At 50.1% G+C, this 9847-nt stretch overlaps 1 protein-coding gene across 1 annotated transcript in view; it reads right to left on the reverse strand.

Annotated features, from left to right (window-relative positions):
* Nucleotides 1-7803, reverse strand: part of LOC123481716 (bone morphogenetic protein receptor type-2-like) — a 95021-nt gene extending 87218 nt beyond the window's left edge. The window contains exon 1 of the mRNA XM_045206477.1: nucleotides 7773-7803. Coding sequence (XP_045062412.1) covers nucleotides 7773-7803 — 31 coding nt within the window. The remainder of the gene's footprint in view (nucleotides 1-7772) is intronic.
* Between the last annotated feature and the right edge of the window lie 2044 nt (nucleotides 7804-9847).

The raw sequence follows: 9847 nt of genomic DNA on the forward strand, positions 1-9847 counted from the left end.
TTCGACAAGTTCCAAATTCAGAGAGGACACGATGAAACAGACTATTGTCTCAGAGTTAGAAACAGATCTTCATCTTAAAACACTCCTTTTTCTTTGTCAGTATAAATAGATTTAAAACATGAAGGTTGTCAGGGTTTCTGTTTGAGGAAATGGAGAATGAAGTTAGTTCTATACATGTTTCACATTCTGCCTAGCTCTAGCCTCCCAAATCGCACCCTATTCCCTATTCCCTATTACTTTGCATTGTTGGTTAAGGGCTTGTCAGTAAGCATTTCACGGTAATGTCTACACCTGTTGTATTCGGCGCATGTGGCAAATAACATTTGATTAGATTTGATTTGAAGTAGACCCCTATGGTCCTTGGTCAAAAGTAGTGAAGAACATAGGAAATAGGGTGCCATTTGGGATGCTGACTAACTGTATGATGGTACAGTAGTGTTTTGCAACTCTTTGGGGTGATTCATGTGTAACTTGTGAAAGGCTGGCTGTATGACTGACTGGCTGGCTGGCTGGCTGGCTGGCTGGCTGTATGACTGGCTGGCTGGCTGGCTGGCTGGCTGGCTGGCTGGCTGGCTGGCTGGCTGTATGACTGGCTGGCTGGCTGTATGACTGGCTGGCTGGCTGGCTGGCTGGCTGGCTGTATGACTGACTGACTGACTGACTGACTGGCTGGCTGGCTGGCTGGCTGGCTGGCTGTATGACTGGCTGGCTGGCTGGCTGGCTGGCTGGCTGGCTGGCTGACTGACTGGCTGGCTGGCTGGCTGGCTGGCTGGCTGACTGTATGACTGGCTGGCTGGCTGGCTGGCTGTATGACTGGCTGGCTGGCTGGCTGGCTGGCTGGCTGGCTGTATGACTGGCTGGCTGGCTGGCTGGCTGGCTGGCTGGCTGGCTGGCTGCTGGGTAAACACTGCTGTAGTCTCCTGTGAACTGAGCTGTGTTCACTGGGCCAAATGTCACTAGATCTCGATAGACTGTGTTTTAGCCAGCGGAGATGGAAACTGTTTGATTTCAGCTGCTAGCTTCTCTGGTTCAGATCTCAGGGTATTTCTGTGGAAAGAACTGGTAGCCCCGGACAGGTGTGTCTGCTACTTAATGAGCTTTCACTGGCGCAAATGTCACTATGTCACTATGTCAAGGAGATGGAAATGTTGCACTCAGTTGGTAGCCTGCCACTCAGTTGGTAGCCTGCCACTCAGCTGGTAGCCTGCCACTCAGCTGGTAGCCTGCCACTCAGCAGGTAGCCTGCCACTCAGCTGGTAGCCTGCCACTCAGTTGGTAGCCTGCCACTCAGCTGGTAGCCTGCCACTCAGCTGGTAGCCTGCCACTCAGCAGGTAGCCTGCCACTCAGCTGGTAGCCTGCCACTCAGTTGGTAGCCTGCCACTCAGCTGGTAGCCTGCCACTCAGCTGGTAGCCTGCCAATCAGCTGGTAGCCTGCCACTCAGCAGGTAGCCTGCCACTCAGCTGGTAGCCTGCCACTCAGTTGGTAGCCTGCCACTCAGCTGGTAGCCTGCCACTCAGCTGGTAGCCTGCCAATCAGCTGGTAGCCTGCCACTCAGCAGGTAGCCTGCCACTCAGTTGGTAGCCTGCCACTCAGTTGGTAGCCTGCCACTCAGTTGGTAGCCTGCCACTCAGCTGGTAGCCTGCAAATCAGTTGGTAGCCTGCCACTCAGCTGGTAGCCTGCCAATCAGCTGGTAGCCTGCCAATCAGCTGGTAGCCTGCCACTCAGCAGGTAGCCTGCCACTCAGTTGGTAGCCTGCCACTCAGCAGGTAGCCTGCCACTCAGCAGGTAGCCTGCCACTCAGTTGGTAGCCTGCCACTCAGCTGGTAGCCTGCCAATCAGCAGGTAGCCTGCCACTCAGCAGGTAGCCTGCCACTCAGTTGGTAGCCTGCCACTCAGCTGGTAGCCTGCCAATCAGCTGGTAGCCTGCCACTCAGCAGGTAGCCTGCCACTGTTGGTAGCCTGCCACTCAGTTGGTAGCCTGCCACTCAGTTGGTAGCCTGCCACTCAGCTGGTAGCCTGCAAATCAGTTGGTAGCCTGCCACTCAGCTGGTAGCCTGCCAATCAGCTGGTAGCCTGCCAATCAGCTGGTAGCCTGCCACTCAGCAGGTAGCCTGCCACTCAGTTGGTAGCCTGCCACTCAGCAGGTAGCCTGCCACTCAGCAGGTAGCCTGCCACTCAGTTGGTAGCCTGCCACTCAGCTGGTAGCCTGCCAATCAGCAGGTAGCCTGCCACTCAGCAGGTAGCCTGCCACTCAGTTGGTAGCCTGCCACTCAGCTGGTAGCCTGCCAATCAGCAGGTAGCCTGCCACTCAGTTGGTAGCCTGCCACTCAGCTGGTAGCCTGCCAATCAGCAGGTAGCCTGCCACTCAGTTGGTAGCCTGCCACTCAGTTGGTAGCCTGCCACTCAGTTGGTAGCCTGCCACTCAGCTGGTAGCCTGCCACTCAGCTGGTAGCCTGCCACTCAGCTGGTAGCCTGCCAATCAGCTGGTAGCCTGCCAATCAGCTGGTAGCCTGCCACTCAGCTGGTAGCCTGCCAATCAGCTGGTAGCCTGCCAATCAGCTGGTAGCCTGCCACTCAGCAGGTAGCCTGCCACTCAGTTGGTAGCCTGCCACTCAGCAGGTAGCCTGCCACTCAGCAGGTAGCCTGCCACTCAGTTGGTAGCCTGCCACTCAGCTGGTAGCCTGCCAATCAGCAGGTAGCCTGCCACTCAGCAGGTAGCCTGCCACTCAGTTGGTAGCCTGCCACTCAGCTGGTAGCCTGCCAATCAGCTGGTAGCCTGCCACTCAGCAGGTAGCCTGCCACTCAGCTGGTAGCCTGCCACTCAGTTGGTAGCCTGCCACTCAGTTGGTAGCCTGCCACTCAGCTGGTAGCCTGCAAATCAGTTGGTAGCCTGCCACTCAGCTGGTAGCCTGCCAATCAGCTGGTAGCCTGCCAATCAGCAGGTAGCCTGCCACTCAGTTGGTAGCCTGCCACTCAGCTGGTAGCCTGCCACTCAGCAGGTAGCCTGCCACTCAGCAGGTAGCCTGCCACTCAGCAGGTAGCCTGCCACTCAGTTGGTAGCCTGCCACTCAGCTGGTAGCCTGCCAATCAGCAGGTAGCCTGCCACTCAGCAGGTAGCCTGCCACTCAGTTGGTAGCCTGCCAATCAGCTGGTAGCCTGCCAATCAGCTGGTAGCCTGCCAATCAGCTGGTAGCCTGCCACTCAGCTGGTAGCCTGCCACTCAGCAGGTAGCCTGCCAATCAGCTGGACCCCACCAACAGTGAAAACCAGTCAGTATCTGGTGTGATCACCATTTGCCTCATGCGGCGCGACATATCTTCTTCGCATAGAGTTGATCAGGTTGTTGATATTGGCCTGTGGAATGTTGTCCCACTCCTCTTCAATGGTTGTGTGAAGTTGCTGGATATTGGCAGGAACTGGAACACGCTGTCATACACATCGATCCAGAGCATCCCAAACATGCTCAATGGGTGATATGTCTGGTGAGTATGCAGACCATGGAAGAATTGGGACATTTTCAGCTTCCAGGAATTGTGTACAGATCCTTGCGACATGGGGCCATGCGTTATCATGCTGAAACCTGAGGTGATGGCGGTGGATGAATAGCACGACAATGGGCCTCAGGATCTCATCACGGTATCTCTGTGCATTCAAATTGCCATTGATAAAATACAATTGTGTTGGTTGTCCGTAGCTTATGCCTGCCCATACCATAACCCCACCGCCACCATGGGGCACTCTGTTCACAATGCTGACATCAGCAAACCGCTCACCCCCACGACGCCATACACGCTGTCTGCCATCTACCCGGTACAGTTTCAACCGTGATTCATCCGTGAACAGGAGACTTCTCCAGCGTGCCAGTGGCCATCGAAGGTGAGCATTTGCCCACTGAAGTCAGTTATGATGCCGAACTGCAGTCAGGTCAAGACCCTGGTGAGGATGACGAGCACGCAGCTGAGCTTCCCTGAGACGGTTTCTGACAGTTTGTCTAGACATTCTTCTGTTGTGCAAACCCACAGTTTCATCAGCTGTCTGGGTGGCTGATCTCAGACGATCCTGCAGGTGAAGAAGTCGCATTTTGAAGTCCTGGTCTGTGGTTGTGAGGCTGGTTGGATGTGCTGCCAAATTCTCTAAAATGACGCGTGGAGGTGGCTTATGGCAGAGAAAGGAACATTCAATTCTCTGGCAACATCTTAGTTGCACATTCCTGCAGTCAGCATGCCGATTGCGCGCTCCCTCAACTTGAGACATCTGTGGCATTGTGTTGTGTGACAAAACTGCACATTTTAGAGTGGCCTTTTATTGTCCCCAGCACTTGTGTAATGATCATGCTGTTTAATTAGCTCCTTGATATGCCACACCTTGGGGCTGACCCCAATTAGTCGACTGGTCGATTGTTTGGTCGTTAGGCTGTTGGTCGACCGAGATTGTCTTAGACGAGCAGTAAATATATATATATATATATATATATATATATACACACACACTGCTCAAAAAAATAAAGGGAACACTTAAACAACACAATGTAACTCCAAGTCAATCACACTTCTGTGAAATCAAACTGTCCACTTAGGAAGCAACACTGATAGACAATAAATTTCACATGCTGTTGTGCAAATGGAATAGACAACAGGTGGAAATTATAGGCAATTAGCAAGACACCCCCAATAAAGGAATGGTTCTGCAGGTGGTGACCACAGACCACTTCTCAGTTCCTATGCTTCCTGGCTGATGTTTTGGTCACTTTTGAATGCTGGCGGTGCTTTCACTCTAGTGGTAGCATGAGACGGAGTCTACAACTCACACAAGTGGCTCAGGTAGTGCAGCTCATCCAGGATGGCACATCAATGCGAGCTGTGGCAAGAAGGTTTGCTGTGTCTGTCAGCGTAGTGTCCAGAGCATGGAGGCGCTACCAGGAGACAGGCCAGTACATCAGGAGACGTGGAGGAGGCCGTAGGAGGGCAACAACCCAGCAGCAGGACCGCTACAGCCGCCTTTATGCAAGGAGGAGCAGGAGGAGCACTGCCAGAGCCCTGCAAAATGACCTCCAGCAGGCCACAAATGTGCATGTGTCTGCTCAAACGGTCAGAAACAGACTCCATGAGGGTGGTATGAGGGCCCGACGTCCACAGGTGGGGGTTGTGCTTACAGCCCAACACCGTGCAGGACGTTTGGCATTTGCCAGAGAACACCAAGATTGGCAAATTCGCCACTGTGCTCTTCACAGATGAAAGCAGGTTCACACTGAGCACATGTGACAGAGTCTGGAGACGCCGTGGAGAATGTTCTGCTGCCTGCAACATCCTCCAGCATGACCGGTTTGGCGGTGGGTCAGTCATGGTGTGGGGTGGCATTTCTTTGGGGGGCCGCACAGCCCTCCATGTGCTCGCCAGAGGTTGCCTGACTGCCATTAGGTACCGAGATGAGATCCTCAGTCCCCTTGTGAGACCATATGCTGGTGCGGTTGGCCCTGGGTTCCTCCTAATGCAAGACAATGCTAGACCTCATGTGGCTGGAGTGTGTCAGCAGTTCCTGCAAGAGGAAGGCATTGATGCTATGGACTGGCCCGCCCGTTCCCCAGACCTGAATCCAATTGAGCACATCTGGGACATCATGTCTCACTCCATCCACCAATGCCACGTTGCACCACAGACTGTCCAGGAGTTGGCGGATGCTTTAGTCCAGGTCTGGGAGGAGATCCCTCAGGAGACCATCCGCCACCTCATCAGGAGCATGCCCAGGCGTTGTAGGGAGGTCATACAGGCACGTGGAGGCCACACACACTACTGAGCCTCATTTTGACTTGTTTTAAGGACATTACATCAAAGTTGGATCAGCCTGTAGTGTGGTTTTCCACTTTAATTTTGAGTGTGACTCCAAATCCAGACCTCCATGGGTTGATACATTTGATTTCCATTGATAATTTTTGTGTGATTTTGTTGTCAGCACATTCAACTATGTAAAGAAGATTATTTCATTCATTCAGATCTAGGATGTGTTGTTTAAGTGTTCCCTTTATTTTTTTGAGCAGTGGATATATGAGAGAGAGAGAGATCCTGACAGGTTACTGACTGGTTACTGACTGGTTTCATCCACACACCTCTTTTTTTTTACTTTTTACTCCTTTTTCTCCCCAATTTTGTGATATATTAATATTATTATTATTATTATTATATTATTATTAGTAACAGTCTTGTCCCATCGCTGCAACTCCCCTACGGACTCAGGAGAGGCGAAGCTCGAGAGCCACGCGTCCTGCTGGTTACTATTCCAGGGTTATTCAACTGTTACCCTACGAGATCCGGAGCCTGCTGGTTACTATTCCAGGGTTATTCAACTGTTACCCTACGAGATCCGGAGCCTGCTGGTTACTATACCAGGGTTATTCAACTGTTACCCTACGAGATCCGGGGCCTGCTGGTTACTATACCAGGGTTATTCAACTGTTACCCTACGAGATCCGGAGCCTGCTGGTTACTATACCAGGGTTATTCAACTGTTACCCTACGAGATCCAGAGCCTGCTGCTTTTCTCTTCTACCTGATAATTAATTACACCACCTGGTGTCCAGGTCTAAATCAGTCCCTGATTAGAGGGGAACAGTGGAACTGGCTTGGAGGTCCAGAGTTGAGTTTGAAGGCTTTAGACTCTCTTCAGCATCACTCGTTTTTATTAGTATTTTATTTTGTACCTTTATTTAACTAGGCAAGTCAGTATTTACAATGACATGCACACATGACTGTAAGTTGCTTTGGATAAAAAAGTCTGCTAAATGGTATATATTCTTCTTCTTCTCCTCTATATAGGGGATAGAGTGCCATTTGGGTCCCATGTTCCTGACAAGCCAGATCTAACCAGAAGCTTTCATTTGCTTCTCCTGTCCCCAACAGCAGCTGTCTTTCTCCTGTCCCCAACATAGCTCCAGGGACAGCAGCTGTCTTTCTCCTGTCCCCAACAGCAGCTGTCTTTCTCCTGTCCCCAACATAGCTCCAGGGACAGCAGCTGTCTTTCTCCTGTCCCCAACATAGCTCCAGGGACAGCAGCTGTCTTTCTCCTGTCCCCAACATATCTCCAGGGACAGCAGCTGTCTTTCTCCTGTCCCCAACATAGCTCCAGGGACAGCAGCTGTCTTTCTCCTGTCCCCAACATAGCTCCAGGGACAGCAGCTGTCTTTCTCCTGTCCCCAACATATCTCCAGGGACAGCAGCTGTCTTTCTCCTGTCCCCAACATATCTCCAGGGACAGCAGCTGTCTTTCTCCTGTCCCCAACATATCTCCAGGGACAGCAGCTGTCTTTCTCCTGTCCCCAACATATATCCAGGGACAGCAGCTGTCTTTCTCCTGTCCCCAACATAGCTCCAGGGACAGCAGCTGTCTTTCTCCTGTCCCCAACATATCTCCAGGGACAGCAGCTGTCTTTCTCCTGTCCCCAACATAGCTCCAGGGACAGCAGCTGTCTTTCTCCTGTCCCCAACATAGCTCCAGGGACAGCAGCTGTCTTTCTCCTGTCCCCAACATAGCTCCAGGGACAGCAGCTGTCTTTCTCCTGTCCCCAACATAGCTCCAGGGACAGCAGCTGTCTTTCTCCTGTCCCCAACATATCTCCAGGAACAGCAGCTGTCTTTCTCCTGTCCCCAATATTTCTCCAGGGACAGCAGCTGTCTTTCTCCTGTCCCCAACATATATCCAGGGACAGCAGCTGTCTTTCTCCTGTCCCCAACATATATCCAGGGACAGCAGCTGTCTTTCTCCTGTCCCCAACATACCTCCAGGGACAGCAGCTGTCTTATCCACCATGTCAAAGCTGAACACAGAATCTGTAGGATTTTAGCTTCCTGAAGCCTCTCTCCTCTCAGCAGTTCTTTATTCATTTTCTTTCCCATCATGGTAATAAATTGGACTACATCTCTGACAGCAGATAGGACTCCAGTACTTTCAACCAAAGCAGCACTAGCATCTAGGGTAGATCAGAGCCTTTTCTGAATATCGGAGCTCAATAGATCTCAATATGGCCTACAATACCAGGCTTTCACCATCCATCAGATCAATAGCCCATCTTCTTCAAGTATGGATGACAGGCTAGCATTGTTGCTGTGGTTTGCCAAGATCATATTCACAGTGCCAGTGTAATGGCATGACTTGAAATTACATGGCTTGGCTTGACATTCATTGACAGAATAGGTAATGGTCAACAGATCCCATTAATAAAAGCAGGCAAATTGCAGTAGCTACTAACTAGGGCAAGACTATAGGAAGGGAGATGGGGAACTCAAACCAATTTTCTAATTATATCATATGGAAATCAATTTTGTGTGTATGTATATTTATTTCATCGATTTGAACAAGACTGGGTAAATGAAGGTAAAGGAGACTTACCAGCAACGGGACTGAGGAGCAGGATTACATACAGTCCCAATGCCAGCCCCGACATTTGGCCCAGGACTGCCATGGCTGGTGGGATTATTTGGGACGGGCGGTTTCTCCAAAAAGTTATCGCTTTTTCGCCCCCTTCAATCCGTGAGCTAACGTTAGACGAGTACATTCGGTACATTCGCCCGGACTATCAAATCCAACATAATCCAAATCAAATACGATGGATGATTAAACGTCTTCCAGCTCTTAACAGTTGATATTCATGTTTAACTAGCTAATTTAGCTAGTTACCTAACCGTGATTGTCCAACAGATGGTCCCAGCCAGTGCAAAAAAATCGAACAAGCTATTTGAGCTAGCAAAATAGCTAACGTTGTCTGTGTACTTTCTTATCACCTAGCTAGTTACCTACATATTCTTATTCATTGCCTAAACCTTTTAGATGTTTCGACATCGAGTCTCCAGTATAACAGTTACTGGGCTACATATTCAGTTCTCATCGCTAGCTAGCATTTCAGGAGAACAAATAATTCAACGCATGCTAACTAGCATGCTACTTAAAAGAAGATTGTAACGCAACGCAGCTACAGTAACCTCAGCGTTTCCCGGAGGCCAACTAGACAGACAGTCAAATATTGTGGCTGATCGCACTGTCATACGGATTTCTGCCATTTGATAGGCGAGTTAACCAGGCATATTCTACTAGCTAAGTGAACTAGCAAGCTGATAAAAACTGGAATCACTAAACTGATGATCTGACTTGTTTTAAAAATTAATTCCGATCAAATCCGTTTGATATCCATCCATAGTTGACAAATCCTCTTCTGCCTGTTGAAAATGTGTTCATGCTAGTACAGGGCGAGGCTGACTAGTCGGGTAGGTAGAGAAGCCCCTCGCCGCCGCAAACGGAACCGGGCGGGGTCGGCTGTTGGGGGGGTCGGTGTGGGGGGTCGGCCCGGGCCGACATGTTCTCATTTGCGGAGCGATGGACAGAGGGGGTTCGTATACAGCTCAGTGGGTTCGCCTGGGCATGATCAGTACCAACACGGGTTGGAACGTTGCAGATAGAAATGTATATAGCCATAATATGACATTTGAAATGTCTCTATTCCTTTGAAACGTTTGTGAGTGTAATGTTTACTGTTCATTTTTCATTGTTTATTTCACTTTAGTTTATTTTCGATTTCACTTGCTTTGGCAATGTTAACATATGTTGCCCATGCCAATAAAGCCCTGTTTTAACAATGTTAACATATGTTGCCCATGCCAATAAAGCCCTGTTTTAACAATGTTAACATATGTTGCCCATGCCAATAAAGCCCTGTTTTAACAATGTAAACATATGTTGCCCATGCCAATAAAGCCCTGTTTTAACAATGTTAACATATGTTGCCCATGCCAATAAAGCCCTGTTTTAACAATGTTAACATATGTTGCCCATGCCAATAAAGCCCTGTTTTAACAATGTA

Source organism: Coregonus clupeaformis, chromosome 23 (assembly GCF_020615455.1).
Source record: "Coregonus clupeaformis isolate EN_2021a chromosome 23, ASM2061545v1, whole genome shotgun sequence".
NCBI classification, from domain to species: domain Eukaryota; kingdom Metazoa; phylum Chordata; class Actinopteri; order Salmoniformes; family Salmonidae; genus Coregonus; species Coregonus clupeaformis.